This window comes from Anolis sagrei, chromosome 5, assembly GCF_037176765.1.
Source record: "Anolis sagrei isolate rAnoSag1 chromosome 5, rAnoSag1.mat, whole genome shotgun sequence".
Lineage (NCBI taxonomy): Eukaryota > Metazoa > Chordata > Lepidosauria > Squamata > Dactyloidae > Anolis > Anolis sagrei.
Genome location: NC_090025.1, coordinates 125,927,598 through 125,947,017, shown reverse-complemented (window position 1 = coordinate 125,947,017; position 19,420 = coordinate 125,927,598). Strand labels below are relative to the sequence as shown.

The 19,420-nt window shown below is 38.2% G+C and overlaps 1 protein-coding gene across 5 annotated transcripts in view; it reads right to left on the bottom strand.

The window, feature by feature from the left end:
* GRM8 (glutamate metabotropic receptor 8) overlaps window positions 1-19,420 on the bottom strand; it is a 618,543-nt gene that overhangs the window by 202,137 nt on the left and 396,986 nt on the right. For all 5 annotated transcript variants that reach the window (XR_010910030.1, XM_060777764.2, XM_060777767.2 and 2 more), the window contains exon 7: window positions 12,127-12,327. Coding sequence is in view for 4 of the 5 variants with exons in the window: in XM_060777764.2 (XP_060633747.1) it covers window positions 12,127-12,327 (201 nt within the window). In the remaining variant the exon portion in view is untranslated. The remainder of the gene's footprint in view (window positions 1-12,126; window positions 12,328-19,420) is intronic.

Below are 19,420 nucleotides of genomic sequence, written 5' to 3'. Positions count from 1 at the left end.
TTATTCTGTTTTCCTTCTTAATAGTTTATTAATTATTATTTATTTACAGTGTTTATACCCCCACCATTTTCAACTGCCAATGGGACTCAGAGCGGCCTCATAAACGCAACAATGTGTTGACATATAAACAACAGACATAAAATAAACATATACATTAAAACATGAATTTAAAATAATATAAAGATTAAAGGTTAGATAAAGGTTTTACCCTGACATTAAGTCTAAGCTTATCCAACTCTGGGGTGTGGTGCTCATCACCATTTCTAAGCCAAAGCCGGTGTTGTCTGTAGACACCTCCTAGGTCATGTGGCCGGTATCACTGCATGAAGCACCATTACCTTCTGCCAGAACTGTACCTATTGATCTACTCACATTTGTATGTTTTTGAACTGCTAGTTTGGCAGAAGTTGGGGCTAACAGCGGGAACTCAAGCCGCTCCCCAGATTCAAACCTGTGGCCTTTCGATCAGCAAGTTCAGCAGCTCAGCGGTTTAACCCACTGCACCACCAGGGGCTTCATTAATAAAGATTAAAACATATTATTAAAACCACACAATTCGAGATCATAGTAAAAAAACCATTCCAATTGTCATTGCACATTTTCCATCATCACATATTGCACTGCACTATTGGCCAAAGGCTTGGTCCCAAAGTGATGTTTTTACATGCTTTCTGAAGGTCAGGAGGGAGGGAGGTGGCCTGATTTCACTGGGGAGGAAGTTCCATAGCTGAGGGGCCATTACTTAGAAGGCTCTGTCTCTTGTACCCACCAGTCGTGCCTGCAAAAGAGGTGGAATTGAGAGCAGGGCCTCCCCAGATGATCTTAACCTCCGAGTTGGTTCACAGAGGGAGATGAATTCAGACAGGTAAGCTGGGCCAGAACCAGTTAGGATATGAATTATTAAATTAAACATCATTTCTTAATGCATCAAGTTGGGAGAAATCTATCTCTGGAAGGGATGAGGCCCATATCTCCTTTGTTTCAGTGTGTACCATATCAATTGTACCCAAGCTATTGACTTCAGATACTGCTGTTCCCTTTTTACAAATTAATGACACAAATCTGCAGTGAAAAAAAAACTCTTTTTCGATATTGTTGCTATTTTAATGGGTGTGTGTGAAGAGGGGTTTAAATCTGAAAAACGCAATAAAATGTTCCACTCATAGGTTTTTCATAAATATAGTATTTCTATCAATTCAATTATTGGACATATTTTGCTTTGCTCACGTTCTTCTGTGCCAAATTATCCAACCTTAAATGGATTTCATCATGTTTCCACATCAGTTTCTGATTTAAAACCAAAAACCATATTTAATTATTTGTTTAACATATATCTGTCTATGCAATTTTCCCCAACAGGTGCATCCTTGTGCCATTATCTTCAACAATATATGAATTTTATTCATATTTGTTCATATGATTTGCATTTTATGTGCATTTAAATTGGAATTCTGCATCACTTTATTCAAATAAAAGGGGGGTTCCGCTTTGTTTCAACGGGTATATTGCCTGGCAAAATGAGAAATTGGTTTGTTTCTATTGTTTAAAATGTGGACTGAATAAATTTATCTTCCATCACAATGTACAACCACAACCACCAGGAGCCTATTAGATCCCAGGAAGAAGGAGTTTCAAAGTAATTTAACTTCCTTCTTGATTGCTTATTTATTTAAATGTTCATTTATTGTTGGACCTCTGGGTGGTGTATGACAGAATTTTCAGATTAAAACAAAAAGCAATAATTAAGATATGGGGCAACATTTAAAACAATTTTAAAAGCCACAACAGTTGAAAACCATACACATTAGCATTTTGAAGTCAGTCTCCAAAACTATCTAGAATCTATCTCTCAATCAATCTTAGTTTGGTGCTGAAAAGAAAGCAATGGTGGCATCACCTGAACCTTCATGGAGTAGAGTCCTACAACTGAGAACACCATCTCCCATTACCTCTTGCTGATAGAACATGGAGAAAGATTCCTCCTGTAGCCCTCAGTTCTCGGATAGACATGATAGATAGATGATAGATAGATATGCACATGATAGATAGGATGATACCGTCTTCAACTACAATCGCCTTTGTATATAACAAATCTCTTTGGTGGAGGCTTCCTTATAAACTAGAGTTTGAACTCATGCCAACTCTTGTCCTTATTTTTAAGTTCAATCACACTCAGTCAGCTCCTTAGATTTCTGAATGAAATGACCAGCCAATATTATTTACAATATATTTCTCCTAACTTGCTACATTTCTAGAGCAACAGCATCTAAATGTATAACATTTCGCTAGCCTGGGTCTATTACATATCTCTAAAGAGTTCTTATCGCTCAAGGGCTATTATTATGCCAATGAAGTACTCTTAAAATGTTATGGAAATGGAAGACTTCTAGGTTTTCACATGAAATTGGATTAGTCACCAAAATACCTCTGCATACAAGAAGCAATTGATTCTGTTTTCAATATGCCTTGCTTTTCTTTTGATTGCTAGCTACCTCCAAATCAAAAGTAATAGCATAAGATGCTGGATTTACATTCAGAAAATGACAAATAACCACTCTGTGCCCTCACCCTCTGACAAACCCTGATGTGCCACCTCCATTAAGCTCACATTGAGAGAAATGATATTTGCTGCTTTAAATTTAAAGTTCTGGAAACACAGCTAAACAAAATCCAATGTCATATCAATTATACCGCTTCACTGTGCGATGGAGGATCTGATCGCTCTGCTGTCATGAAAGTGTCACTGATTATTACATAGATGAAGCCATTGGGGGAATAACATTTTCTTTGCAACTCAAGCCCAAGTAAACAAGAGGCAATAAAATAAGATGTTGTGCATCTGATTACCCAGATGAAGATGAGATGCTAATTTTCACTTAAAAGCAAAGTGAGAGATGTTTATTGGGCCTATTGTGTTTGTGCCCAAAACTTTCTTCATCTATTCCACAATGTGTGAAGTTTATTTTTAATTGATTAAGTAGAAACAAAGACTAACAGTGAATATCCATGTAAAAGATCTTTATCTTTTTTTTAAAGCAACAACAAAGAACACCGTTATTACAACCAATCTAGGACAGGGGTTGGAATCATTTGGGTTGAAGCTTCCAGCATTTCTCACCATCACCTATGCTGCCTAGGTCTGCTGGGACATGGCATCCGACAATCTCAGAAGGGCTGTGTACAACCCATCCCTGACAGAGGTAATGAAATGGAGACAGTATATTTTCATCTGTCTAGAGGTAGGATGGGGCAACTAAACAGGAGAAGTTGAGTATTGCAACAGGTTTCAGGGGGCAATTATCAGTCATTAGATTTTCTTGTTCACACATTACCAAACCTGTCTTCATTTCTTACATTTGGCCATATACTTTATAGTTCACATGCCTTAGATTGGATCAAATATTAATGCTTTTCTGCTTTAGTAGTCCCATAATATCCTGTACACCAAAACATTCAGAACTTCCAAGGTCAAGCTGAAACATTTTAAAACACAGCACTTCCTAAATAGCTCATCACCAGGGGCATTATTAAAGTTGCAGAATCTCTTTTGACAGGGTAGAAGAAATTTTCTGAAACAAATTAAAAGTAAGCAAGAAGCAAACTTAAAGTACCCTGAGTCTTCAGGTGTGTGTGCGTGTGTGCGTGTAGCTAATGAAAAAGCAAACAAACAGCACTCTTCACAAGTTTGTTCAGAATCCCAGAAGAATGCAGTTAATCACACACACACACACACAGAGGACTGATTAACAAACAGAACTTAATAGTTCAATGAATGCCACTTGGATTCATTACTAGAATGTAAATGATGACATGCTCAACTCTGCCACTGTGGCTGCAAGCTCATTTTTGTTCTAAGAAAGTGAGAAAGACAGAAGCCTCTTTAAAAAAATAAAAGACATCCCGAGATCTAGGGAAGGAGACCACACTATCACTTTAGGCAATGGATTTTATTACCAAACCACTCTCGCAGTCAAGATGTTCCATTGAATGTACAATTGAAATCTGTCCTCCTGTAACTTCAAACCATTTGATTGAATTCTACCTTCAGAAGAAGAGTACAAGCTTGACCCTTCATCTCTGTGGCAGCTTTTGAGATATTTAGAGAATGTGAACATGTCACCTTTCAGTCTTCTCTTCAACAAGCTAGACATGCCCAGCTTCTCAAAACTCTCCAACTATATTTATTCTCCATATCTTTTGTCATTCTCATTGCCCTTCTCTGAACTTGTTCTAATTCTAACACTGTTGTCTCATGATCTACTTACAATCAATAATCCTTTTCACATATAGTACTGCCAAGGCAAGTATTCCCCTAAAACTTGTGCATTTGGTTTTTGTGGCCTAAATGTAGAATTTTGCATTTGTCTGTTGAATTATGTTTGATTAATTTCAGCCTAGGTTCATAGTTTATCGAAATTCATTTGAATTGATTCCATATCTTCCAATATGTTAACTACCCTTTCTCAGATTTCTATCATCCCCAAATTTGGTAAGGAGCCCCTCTATCCCATCATCTAAAACACTAATAAAAAACTTGAAGTGTGTCGGTCCCAGAACAGAACCCTATTGCACTCCACATGAGACCTCCCTCTTGTGTGAAGCACAACCACTGATGACAGGTCTTTGGGCACAATTTTCTAATAAAATATGTATTATTTATTTATTTGCGGTATTTGTATACCACCCTTCTCAACCCCGAAGGGGACTCAGGGTGGTTCACAGTGTCGGCAACATTAAACATTATTGAACACATCACATAAAATAACATCACATATCACACAAAGACATCTGATGATATTTCCATTTGATGACACAGTATTTCCATCAATTCCATTTGCTCCAATTCTCTGTTACCTCACTCATTCAAGATTTTTCAAAAGTCATGGTAAGTCATTCTGTGATTTTGAAAACAGCTTTCTTCAATATTATGGGATGCAGTTCATCTGACCCTTCAGATTTGAACTCACAGGTTAATTAAGTGATTCCTGATTAACCTTTTATCAACTTAAAGTACCCTGAGTCTTCAGGGGTCTCCGAAGACTCAGCAAGTAATCCATTTGCTACATGGATTACTTGCCAATCCTTGATGGGCATCTTTTCCCTTTATCGTCTCTATCAATAGGATTCTGCCCAGTACTCAAATCAGCTTTTCTGGAAACCAAGGTATTCTAAATGTCTGACTCTACTCTTCTTTGGCCCGTCCCACAGCCATGTATTCCCTCCCTAAAGAACAAACTGTTTTGATTTCAGTGATATGCTCTCCACGATTGGTTAGGATCAAGTCCAGGATTTCTGATTCCTTTGTTCCTTCCTCTACCTTTTGAAAGAGGAAATTATCTCCAAGGGACATCAGGAATTTATTGGAGAGTGTATGCTTAGCACAGCTAGTCTCCCAGCGGATATCCAAATAATTGAAGTCCCCATAACTACCAGTTCTTGCTTCTTCAAAATTTCAGATATTTGTTTCCAAAAAGCATCATCTGCCACTTCACTGAGGTTTGGTGGCCTATAGTAAACCCCTGCCATAGTATTGATTTAAGAAGTGAATTAACTGCCCTCCATTTTTTCCTCATCTATTTTTTTGTAAATGGGTTATGTCCTTCAACTGTTATACTCAAGTCATGAGAGCCCATATGTAATCCTTCATCTAAAACCTGAATAGCCCCAGAAGCCAGACTTTTGCCACCAACACCATTAGTATAGCCAGTCACCTTCAGCATCTTCTTGTCCTTTTGTTGTCCTCTATATTTCACTGTTACAATTGGCAGTCAGGACTTCATAGTTCAAGGTGATATGTTCAAAGATTTTTGCAGTGTCACTAGTAGCCACATAAACTGGAAGAAAGAGGTAGTGCTCTTGATGGGCTTTGTCAGTGACATCCTGAATATAGATCATAGAGTTGAAAGACACCACAAGGGCAATCCAGTCCAACCTCCTGACATGCAGGAATGCACACTCAAAACATTCCTGACAAATGGCCATCCAGCTTAAATATTCCCAGAGACAGAGATTCCATCACCCTCTGGGGTAGCATATTCCACTGCTGAACAGCTCTTACTGTCAAGAAGTGTTTCCTAAAGTTTAGGTGGAATATTAGTTCCTGCAATTTGAATCCACAACAGAATAAACACACCAGAAAGTTTGCACACTTTCTAATTCATCTTGTCTGCTGGCACACACTTCCTTCGATACCCCTAAGCAATTTATCACCTACTACCAGGACCTCTCTTTTATTCTTCTTGCAATTAGTGGTTATGGTAGATCGACTCCTTCCTTGGTATGCAGTGTCTCTCTTCAGTTTGCACCTCTTCTCAAATGTTATTCCCCAGAAAGATGTAGAAAGTGATTGCTTAGTTGGATCAGGTCCAAACCTCTCTTGCCTGATCTGCTTCTGATGGTGACTACCTTCTAGGCTGCCTTCTCCCTCAGTCTCACAGCCCCTTTATTTTTGTTGGCAGTTGGTTCTGCTGGTTCATTTTCTCCCTCTGCACTATCCCAGACAGTTCTCTGATGCCTTGAAAAGTCTCAAAATGCATTGACCTTTTCTTCCAACAGATTCACCAGTTTTCACTTTCTAGTTGCTACAAATAAGTAGAGCACCTGATGAACCAACCTGGACACAGCATATTATTTGAGAACACAGAAATGCTGCACCACTCTCACAACCACCATGTCAGACTACACAGAGAAGCCATTGAAATCCACAAGCATGTGGACAATTTCAACAGAAAGGAGGAAACCATGAAAATGAACAAAATCTGACTACCAGTATTAAAAAACTCTAAAATTAAAACAGCAAAACAGCAGAGGGAAAACAATCAGAGACATCTAATCACCTCTCAACAAAAGATTGCCTCAGGCACTGTCAGGCCATCAAATGCTAATCAAGGTGGTCAGTTGAAACATTCACACCTAGCTCCAACAGACAAGAGTTCTTTGTTCCACCCTGGTCATTCCATAGATATATAAACCCTTTTTCCTAGTTCCAACAGACCTCACTACCTCTGAAGATGCTTGTCATAGATGCAGGCAAAACATCAGGAGAGAATGCATCTAGAACATGGCCATATAGCCCAAAAAAACCTACAACAACCCAAAGTTAGTGAAATTTTATGTATTGCACACACATTGTGGACAGCAATGACAGAGCCTTCTGCCTCCATCTCTACAGTTATGTTTTAATGCCCTTCAGGATATAACAACATTTACTGAGAAGAGTACACATACCACAAGGTATGCACACCTAGAATTCAGAAACTGAGTTCCAAAGTTTTAGGCAGCAGTAACATAGGACTCTAACCATGGTAATACAATGACTCAACAGCCCTTACTATCATCTTAAATTATCAAGTGCAAATGTGAAGGAGTACGATATATTATTTTTTAATCCTGCCCATTGTCCAGAACAGATATGAAGAACTAAAACTACAGTGGATCAATTTATAACGAATGCATAATATTTGCTTGACATTATTTCCTTCAAGGTTTTTAATGGCTTAATATTGTTAAAGATGATTCCTTTCTTTTAGAAATGTGTGTTTTGTGTGAATGAGAAACATATTTTTAAAAACACCACCTCCAATTTCTTTTCAAGTGACACAATCTAGCTGAAAAACACTAAAAATAAATACTTAGATCTGCCAGTGATCCTGATAAAATATTATATCCCATGAAACTGTCCAAGAAGCACTGGAAATAAAATCAACTGTCACACAAATATTGTTCTGTGCATCCAAATGCTGTATTTGGTTGTAAGCGTGTTTGAGAGAGAGAGAGAGAGAGAGAGAGAGAGACTTTGTTCCCCACCAATAATGCAGCCCAACCCAAAATTCTTAGTTTCTTGGTTTTTAGACTTGTTCCTGGAGTTGTTAGGGGTGCTGATTAAGAAAATTGTTCTGGATAGACTGCAGCAGCTCTCATTTATTAGAAATTGTTATCATGATTTTCTATGGGTGAGCAGATGAACACTGGTATATGCCTTATGTTATATATCTCTAATCCTAGAGCTGATGGGGAAAACTCATGCCATTTTTGGAATCAGAAAGTCAAATATAGCCATAATCAGGTCTAACATTTGAGGCATCGAAATGTGTGTTGATCAGTGCAATATAAGTTTTTTCTGTTCAAGAGGGTAGAAAGGTTTGAATGCAGTAATATATTGTCTGGTTTTTATCATTAAGCATTTTATCATTTAGCATTAAGATCACATAACAAATCTAACATTTATAGATTTATGAACTCATGCTTACAATTGTCTTCCTCAAGCAGGATTTAAACATTACACATATTCCCCTGTTGTAAGCCTTCATCTAACTTCCCTAAAATTAATTTAATTTTACTCTGGGTCTGGGGCAGGCAGCAATTCTGGCCTCAACGTTGTCAAGTCTATTAGACAGGAAAGGTTAGGTAATGGTTATCTTGTAAGCAACTACAGGAGCAATATGTAGCGGAGAAGTGTGAAGTACTTTTATGTCAAGTTGCTTTGAATCCCCTTTGGGAGATAAAGTGGGGTATAATAATAATCATCATCACCAGATATTTTAGACTACAACTTACATCAATATGTGCTTGTGTGTGTCTTCAAGTCTTCTATGTACTTATGAAAACTCCATAAATGTAATATGGTTTTCTTAGGCAAGGAATATTCAGAGGTTAATTTACCAGTTCTGAAATATAACCTACAACACATTCTTTGACAGTCTCCCATCCAAGTTTTAACCATGGCTGGCCCTGTTGGCTTTAGGGGATCTGGTGTCCTTAGGGTATTCAATATTGCCAATGTTGAAAAGACACCTTTAAAAACATCTGAAGGAATGAAGCAAAATTTGGGAGTATCCAGTGGGAACCATAGAAGAAGCAAAATCACAAGATAGTAAAAGAGTTGTTTATTAGGAGAAAATCATGTCACTCTTCAAAAAAAAATCAGTGTTTTTAGAGAGTCTTTGCCCCCAATTATATCAATCTACCTTTGATATTATCTGTATAGTTTTCTTCACCTTTCTCACAAAATATAAAAATAATCTTGCAGCTTTTGTTCACATGTTTTCAATTGTACAATATATTCTTTTAGAGTTTTTGGTTCAGAAATGTGTAAGCTTGATTCTAAGTAGGCTACAGAACTTTGGGTATCTACACATTCCGAGGAGTTAATTTTGCCATACAATGAGGTTTATACTACAGTGTGCTGATGGACATTAAGGGCATTTTCCTCAATTTGGTTTAAAGGCTCAAAGGCTTTCAGAGCATGCATAGACTTGCCATTGCATTTTGAAGACAAGTTGAAGCTGCTTTAAATGGTCAACGTAGATGAGGCCTGAGATACACTTGGTGATGCAGTCTAAAGATAGAAACGTTAACAAATTCTCAGCATTCATGTATTTACTCAGATATACATGTGCAAGTGGCTTGAAAAGTATTCACATTTTATATACTGTATATACTCATGCATAAGTCCAGAATTTTAGTCAAAATATCAACCCAAAAATCAGAGGTCGACTTATCTATGGGTCAAGGTAGGTAGTGTAACTTAAATCTTATATTAAAAGGAGCCATCCCATTCTCTGACTAGAGTGGTGAAAGATTAAAGCTTAGTCCATCCAAGAGAAATCTTTAAAAAGCACCAACACTTTCTACTCTTTTGGTGCTCTTTTGAGGAAAAGTGTCAAAGACCTATCACCATCATTTTCCACCTTTCAAAGAAGATAGAAGTGGCACCACAACAGGGACAGTACAAGTGGGATGGACTAGGCTCTTGCTTTTTGCCACTTCACTATATCTTAATCCTTTTAAAAAGTGACAAAAAGCCAGGAGTAACTTCCTTCTTCTCACAAAATAAATCATTTTTCTCACATTCCCCATTTCACAGAATGACTCTTGACTTATCCATGGTTCATATCAAAATCCATAGTTTAGTCCGAAACCTGTCCTCAGTATATAAATTAGGTCAACCTATACACATGCATAAATAGTATATTTTGCATTCTGCCTTTCCGCTATGAAGTGCCTAAAAACTCTGAAGGCACCACATCTTTTCTTTGAGATTAATTAGTCAGGCTTGGTTAGCATTAGGGTGAGAGCCTGTCAAGGAATCCCAGGTGTTGTTGGTAATATTGTAGAGAAAAGCAATTGTAAACTGGGGTAAGCATTAGAAAGCAGGTGACTTAAAGACACATACAGAATTCACACATTATTTTTAGATCCAGTAAGTGGTGCCTTCACAGAATATTGGCTGTTGAAAATAAAGGTTCATTTCACCTAGTTGGTAGCGATTTACTGCTTCTATATTATTGTTGTATGTCGTTGTTGTTGTTGTTGTTACTTCCAACTTCTTTTTCCCAGTTCAGGAATCAAAATAACTTACCATAGATTAAATTAGTTTAAAATTAAAACCAGTTAAAAACATAGACCATAAAAACATAACAGCATAACAAAACTACCAAATAGAAAATTTAGCACATTGTACATAGCTCATCCCCACTAAACAATCAGTTTTAAATGATAGTTGAAACAAAAATAGAGAGGTTCAGAGCCTGGGGTAATAACTGAGAAGCCCTCCTTAAATGCACCCACCAGATTTAGTTATGAAGTTGTTAGGATAGAAAGGAATTCCCCAGCCTAGAATATTTAAATATTTTCAGTACATTTTCAGTACAATTCTATCACTAGACATCCATTACGGTCAAGTAAAGCCAATGCCAACCCAAGTTTCTTTATTAAATACTCAAATTACTCAAAATGTTGATCGTAAAAAAATCTGATGATCCAAAAATCTTCTCCATATATGCCCTCTCTGCGTAGGCATCACAAAAGGGCTAACCTACTTCTCAGAATATTTTTGTTGAAATGTGTCTACCCATACAGGCAGCTGGTGCCAGACTTAACCATATCTGGAAGAGACCCACTGAAGCCAACAGAAGTTAAGCTACAAATAGTCCACACTAACTGGATGTTGCCATTTTTATTTAGTACTTGAAAGTTAGAGTTCCCTATACAGAACTTTCAAAAGGAAAACCAAAAGAACATTTATCAAGGGAGGAAATAACGTACACGACAGCAAACATGCCAATCAGCCAAATGGTTTTTCTGGTGCATTACCTGACACAAAAGCAGTTTCCACTTGGAAGCTAAACTGAGAATGACCTTGTGCTTTTAAAAAAGAAGGCAGGCAGCTGAGGTCACTGGAGTGAAGTGTGATAGACAGTGCTATTCTGCCTATGGTTTCCAGGCATGCCTGGCAAAAAGACTACTACGGCAAAGTACCTGCTGTTGTTTCCTTTGAAAACATCATAAAATACAATCTAACATTAGCACAACTATTGTTTTTCAGAAGGGAGCAAGAACTCTGGAGAACTTTATTTCACCCTCATGTTCTTCTCCCCAAGCACATTAAACAGTTTCTCTACAAGCCTTCTTCCATCCCCGTATGATTGATAACACTAGTCATATTTCCCAGCTATATAACAATAGTGAAAAATATACAACTGGTATATATTAACATTGACTTAAATATTGAAGCTAGATGCAAAGACCATGATTATATTATGTAGTGACAAACCATAATTCCTGACAACAAACAACATATGGATGCACACAAAGTTTATTCTGCTTTACTTCTCTCCGTGTAACCAGAAATACTTAGGCCAGAAGGGATATCTGAACATGATCCCTTCCTTGTTCACTCATAAAGTACACCCAATTCAATGTTTGAAGCCAGATCAATCCTGCTTCATTTGTCTATGTAGAAAACCCCCACACCCACCCCAGTCATTTAAAACAAGAGTTCCTGACATTTTTTTTCTTTTAATGGTCACTTTTACCTTCAAAGTCATTAGAGGTTATCCTGTAAACTGTCCTATACAGATTGCTTCATAAATATCCATTTCCCACTGAATTATTTAGACAGAGACAGAGTTTAACTTTTATCTGTTTCTAGTAAAGATTGATATTATGTTGAAAAGGTACATTTTGAGTGTCAAAGCAAGTAAAATAATTCTTTCTCTTTTTTAAGAGACAGAATTGCTTCTTATTCTGTACTTGAAAGTATCCTATATAGCAATTGGGGGAACCACGATGAGATATGTCATTTCAGGACTATATTTAGATAAGACAAAATTAGTGCAAACTTACCATTAAAGTTTACTGCTCTGATGTAAGTAAGAAGCTCTTTACCATCAACTGTAGCCATCCGGGGACACAGACCAATATATCCGGAACAAAGATCTTTATGCATGTTGTGCAGTGCATATGCCATGGAGTACACAGCATCAATGACAAACTGGACCTTTCCTTCTTGCTCATAGGAAGAATCCCTTGCAATTCTTTCCAAACCTGTGGGAAAGAAGAATCAGCTGATTAATGGTTTCTTATAGGTTCAGCAAAATGTTCAGTGGAAAATTCTATCCTAAATCTAATTGTTGGACAATACTAGAACAGAAACATTAAATCAAAGGAACACATATAGGAGTTGCTAACAGATCAGGCTTCAGTGGATTCATTGGGTCTACTCTAGTTGAGATTACAAATTAGGTCTCAGTAACAATTGGTCCACATCAATATATTGGAAACACACAATTTTACAAGAAGCTTCTACAGGCAAAATCAGTTAGTACATTACTTTGTCCCATTGAATACATTCACTTATTATTCATGGTGCATTTGAGTCACTACAGTGAGAATAGAGGTACAAGTTTTCTGATAGGCAGCAGCAGTGTGGTGATAGGAGAATAAAGAAACCTATTGAAACCATTGGTATGGATTGGTTATGAGTTCAATTATCAACTAAAGTTGTTTAAAACACCTATCAGCTAATTTGGATGCTCAAGAGATACAACTGAATGAAACTCAAGAGAGTTTATATTTCAACATGCTCTAGAACAGCGTTTCTCAATCTGGGAGTTGGGACCCCTGAGGGTCATGAGGGGTGTCAGAGGGGTCACTAAAGATGATCAGAAAACACAATATTTTCTGTTGGTCATGAGAGTTCTCTGTGGGAGGTTTGGCCCAATTCTATTGTTGGCGGAGTTCAGAATGCTCTTTAATTGTAGGTGAACTATAAATCTCAGCAACTACAACTCCCAAATGTCAAGGTCTATTTTCCCCAAACTCCACCAGTGTTCACATTCGGGCATATTGGGCATTTGTGCCAAGTTTGATCCTTATCCATCATTGTTTGAATCCACAGTGCTCTCTGGATGTAGGTTAACTAAAACTCCATAACACAAGGTCAATGCCCACCAAACCCTTCCAGTATTTTTTGGTGGTCGTGGGAGTTCTGTGTGCCAAGTTTGGTTTGATTCCATTGTTGGCCCTTTGATTGTAGATTAACTACATGCCCTTTGATTGTAGATTAACTATAAATCCCAGCAACTACAACTCCAAAATGACAAAATCAATCCCGCCCAACCCCACCAGTATTCAAATTTGGGTGTTTCAGGTATTTGTGCCAAATTTTGCCCATTGAATGTAAATGCATCCTGCATATCATATTATGAAGTAACAGTAAAACTAATTTTATGGTTGGGGGGTCACCACAACATGAGGAACTGTATTAAGGGGTCGTGGCATTAGGAAGGATGAGAACCAGTGTTCTAGAATTTTGTCTCTATTAAATAAGAAGTATTCTCAAAATAAAAACAGTTTCTATCACAAAAGAAAAACATTATTGGTTAACCACACATGCTAGAGTGAGAGATATCTCTATGTCTATTGATGGCATCTAGAATGTGATGAACAAAAGGCAAGGTGGGCCATAGAAATTATAAAATCAGCAGCATTCACAACTGAATGGAATGGGAAGTGTATGGGTTTAATTTTTGGCGCATTTATGGAACCCATTAGCATTCTGTGCATCTTTATACATTTTTTTCTGTTGACTAAATTTTGTTTAAGCATATTTTCAAATACATTTGTTCTTTGTGATAATTTGACAAAATAGTTAACCACTCAGTGCTCATGGTTTCGTCTTGATAACAGGATACTGAAGGAGTCAGGTACAGTTTAATTAAAAGTCTTGCAGACCAAAACATGTACAAATCTTGGTTAATGTGAATTTCACTTCCATATCTAAAAAAGACCAGCCATGAGGAATGATAGTCTGTCTCACTGGCAAATATGAACACTCTAAAAAGACAATTGTTCTCATTGGAAGTATTCTAGGAGCAGATGATTACTGGAAAGGGTCATGTCTTTCTAAAACAAGGAGCAACTACTTTTAGGACAATTTCCAAACTACATATATAGCTGTAGTTTCCTGTATCACATAACACTATTCTGCATGGTTTTCTCAGGGCCCTTTCACACAGTCATATAACCCAGAATATCAAGGCAGAATAACCCACAATATCTGCTTATCTAAGTCCACACTGCCACATAAAGCAGTTCAAAGCAGATAATGTGAGATTTTCATTCAGTGTGGAAGGGGCCCGAGGGCCCTTTCACAAAGCCCTATATCTTTGAATATCAAGGCAGATAATCCCACAGCATCTGCTTTGAACTGGGTTATCTGAGTCCACACTCAAATAATGTGGGATTTCCTGTCTTGATATTCTGGGATATAGGGCTGTGTGGAAAGGACCTCAGTCTTCTGTAAGAGCTTGGGGAGATGTAGGAAATGTTTCAACTAGGTTAATGGTACTACCAGTCTTTCCAAATATGCTGCAACCATGGTGTCCTTGATGTGCTTAGTATGATGTACACCCTATTTGTTGTAATAAGGACTCATTCATCACAGTTCCTTAGTTTCCCCTTCAAAGTCTACAGAACCCATTGAAGCTTGGCCTGAAATAGATATTTAATCTTAGTTATGCTAACCAATGTTCTTGAGTTCAAGTTAATTGTCACAAAAAGTGTGTGTGCATCTTTCTGTCTGTGAGGAAGGGAAAATTTGCACATACATGCACACATTTATGATAAGTGGTTAAATGTACGATTCTACATAAACAAGGATGGCATTGTTATCGATAAAAATTATATCAGGCAAGATAGAAATATACATACTTTGCCTTTATCTCTAATTATTGTGTACCAAAGAAGACACCAAAACTCTCTCTTGCATTTCAGGATCATAAATGATGGTGAGGAAAAAAATATTTCAAGAAAGTCTATATGGAATGCTGTTTTCAAAGCCTGTTTTCAACTTAGTGACTTTCACAGAGCTATTTATAGGATATTTTTACAGCATTCTGTCACTCTCTTTCAAATGAAACAGAGAGAATACCTTCATTTCATCTCCATCTATTGTCTTAAAAACATAAACACATTGCAGGAAAGGTATATTTTGTGCCAAATGGTGCCACCATCTGTCACTGTATGCAGGACTGACATATGTTGCTCTATTTTTAAACAGAAACATATTATAGACTTAAAACTAGTCTACATATAACAATTACATTGGGAGCAATAAAATATCACTCATGTTCCAAAATTTAGCTTTCTTGCAGTACTCATATTATGATTTTTAGTAACTGAGATCCATAATAATAATAATGTGAAAGAGTAGAACGTGATTGTCAAGGATTGAAAAATGATGTAATTTTATATCACTGATTCATGCAAAGTAACTCACACAAGAACTTGGGAAAAGTGGTTTGTTCAAGCTTTAATTTATTAAGGAAGGATACCAAACCAGGATCAAACTGACATTTGAACTTATACATATGTCTAAAGTGTGAGAATGGGTGCCCTTGTCTTATACTGAATTATGTCTGAAGACGAATTCCACTTTTTCCATGTGTGTCGCGGTTCTGTGCCTGCTTGAGACTTTTTACACATGGTTATGAGTTCATGGCTTTGATCGATAACATTTTCCAACACAATTTTCTGGACCACAGAGATACTGATATGAGTTCTAGTGAAATAAGCTAACCTAAATAAGATGTTTTCTGAACAAATCATGTTTGTATTATCAATGGTTGCTTTTTCAGTTCCTAAAAATGTCCATAACATCCTAATACTCAGAAGAAAAACATGAAGTGTAATTGTTTGTATTATCAATGGTTGCTTTTTCAGTTCCAAAAAATGTCCATAACATCCCAATACTCAGAAGGAAAACATGAAGTGTAATTGTTTTCTCCCTGGTACTTTCATTTTTAATATTCTCTTTATGTTTCAGAAGTGTGCAGGCCATAAACCTTAAAACTTCACAATATCCAGAATATAAAAATCATTCTAGAACAATATTTCAGCACTAATAGAAAAAAATCAACCAACTTATCCACAGGATTGTAGATGGCAGGACAAGAGGAGAAAAAAGACAATACTGTGACTATGGAAGTGCAAGTTTGAAAGTTGTAACATGACACAATAAGTACTCCCAAAATTAGATTATACCCTCTAACATGGTCTACATTTTATTTAATTTATCTATTTGCTATATTTTTATGCCGCCCTTCTCATCCCATAGGCGACTCAGGGTGGTTTACAGTCAAACATCGAGCATAAGAATACAGTAAAACAATTAAGATAATATAAAAACATGATAAAATCAATAAAAACATATATTATCCGAGTCTCCTTGTTAAAATCATTGTCCAATTTCATTTGACCAGTAGTCCATTTTCCTATGTCCATTACGCTGTATTTAAAATGCTTGCTCAAAGAGCCACGTTTTAACTTTCTTCTGAAAATTTAAAAAAGAGGGGGCCAATCTCATATCCCTAGGGAGGGCATTCCATAGCAGAGGGGCCACCACTAAGAAGGCCCTGTCTCTTGTCCCTGCCAGCCGTACTAGAGACAAAGGTGGGATCAAGAGCAGGGCCTCCCCAGATGAAGCCCTAGGACAGGGGTCCACAAACTTTTTAAACAGAGGGCCAGGTCACAGTCCCTGAAACTGTTGGAGGGCCAGATTATAATTTGAAAAAAACACGAATGAATTCCTATGCACACTGCACATATCTTATTTGTAGTGCAAAAACCACTTTAAATAATACAATAATTAAAATGAAGAACAATTTTAACAAATATAAATTTATTAGTATTTAAATGGGAAGTGTGGGCCTACTTTTGGCTGATGAGATAGAATTGTTGTTGTTGTTGTTGTGTGCAACCTAAGTCATTACAGACTTAGGTTGACCCTAAGCGAGGGCCGGGTAAATGACCTTGGAGGGCCGCATTCGGCCCCCGGGCCTTAGTTTGAGGACCCCTGCCCTAGGAGGTTCATAAGGGGAGATGTGTTTGGACAGGTAAGTTGGGCCAGAACTGTTTAGGGCTTTATAGGCTAAAGCCAGCACTTTGAATTGTGCCCAGTAGCAGACTGACAGTCAGTGGAGCTGGTGCAACAGAGGCATTGTATGCTCCCTGAGCACTGCTCCTGTTAGCAACCTGGTTGCCATTCGTTGGACCAATTGAAGCTCCCGGACAGTCTTCAGAGGCAACCCCACGTAGAGATATGGGATGTAGTCTATATGGGATGTAACCAGAGCGTGGACTACCGTAGCCAAGTCAGACTCCTCAAGGTATGGGTGCAGCTGGCGCACGAGTTTTAACTGTGCAAATGCTTCCCTGGTCACTGCCGAAACCTGAGGTTCCAGGCTTAGCGATGAGACCAGGATCACACCCAAGCTGCGAACCTATGCCTTCAGGGGGAGTGTAACCCTGTCCAGCACAGGCTGTAAACCTATGCCCTGTTTGGCCTTACAACTGACCAGGAGTACCTCTTACAACTGACCAGGAGTACCTCTGTCTTGTCTGGATTAAATTTCAATTTGTTCGCCCTCATTCAGACCGTCACAGAGGCCAAGCACCGGTTCAGGACCTGAACAGCCTCCTTAGTAGAAGGTGGGAAGGAATGACAGAGGTAGACATCATCTGCATACAGATGACACCGTAACCCAAAACCCTGGATGATCTCTCCCAGCGGCTTCATGTAGATGTTAAACAACATGGGGGACAGTATAGAGCCCCGAGGAACCCCACAAGACAATGATAGTGGGGTTGAACAGGTGTACTGTAAAACAGTACCTCCAAGCCCCATTCCAGAGAGGCGTCCCAGAAGGATACTGTGGTCAATGGTATTGAAGGCCGCTGAGAGGTCCAGCTGAACCAACAGGGACACACTTCCCCTGTCTAGCTCCCGGTGTAGATCACCAACTAAGGCAACCAAGGCTGTCTCGGTACCATGTCCTGACCTAAAGCCAGACTGCACCAGATCCAGATAATCTGTGTTTTCCAAGAATACCTGGAGTTCTGAGACCACCACACGTTCCAAGACTTTGCCCAAAAAGGAAAGATTGGAAACTGGCCGATAGTGGTCAAATTGATGGTGTCCCATCGCTTCCTCCCATCAGATGGGGAAAACATGAAAATAGCACTAAAAAGACAAAAAATGGCAGGAAACTTACCTATATCATGGGTATGTAGAAATTTGCAGCAACGGATGCAGGATACTACAAACATGGTAAAAGGGAGCTTGGTGGTGGTTGTAAAAGATAAAAAAGTGAAGACCAGTGTAAAATTGCTTTTAAAAAACCCTGTAGGAGTCCAGCCTGGGATAGTTTCTGTGCCTCAATAATATGATTAAGTTCAGTACCCTTCAGAGTAGGACCCTGCAGAGGTTTCCATGTTTGATTAGAAGATACAGCTAGCCAGAGTGAAAAAAAGGATTCTGGGATGCCTAGTTCCCAAGGCAGAGATATTTTGAGACAGTCAGATGTGAACCAGCTTGGGACTGTAGATAGGGAAAGTGAAAGGAATGTGCTAACAAGCAACCCGGAGGAGGAGGCAATCTTTGATGGTAGAGGGCAGATATGTCAGGATCGCCACCTGGACCGGGGAGTTCTGCCAGGATAAGAGAAAGAAAGAATTTGAAAGATATTTCTCATGGGAATCAGAATGCTTTTGCCTAGGCTCTTGTGAATAAATATAGGGTCTCTGCAACCCTTTTCTTTAGTGAGTCCAACGTCTAGCTTCATGCCTGTTTCATGAATTTACTTCATGCTGAGACTCATGTAATTTCCTGCTCAAGATTCATGTTCATGCTGATATTTCTGTGTGTACTGTTTCCTGATTCCCTGCAATTGTATTTGGACTTCCTCAAGTTTGCTTCAGGTTTTTCAAGGGACCTTGGCTTATTCCCTTCTTGGATTTAAGAACTATTTTCCTGTCGACCTTTCTCTGGATTTAAGAACCAAACCTGTTCCCTTCACTGGAACTTTGCTAGTTGAATTTACATGCTTTTGGATTGTTGTTTGAACTTTTTATATTCCTTTTGATTGATTTTTACCTTTTGGCAATTGCTTTATGAATAATAAACTGTTTGCTTATTGAAGAACATTGGTGTGTTTGTGGGTTCAAAGGTGCTCATCATAGCCTTGGTGTGTGACAAATCCCATCTGATGTGGTCCTAGGTCACTTTATGGGCCTAGAAGCCTAGAAGCTAGCTAATTCCTAGAGGGGAGACCTTGCTAGGAATATTATATTTCTGCCA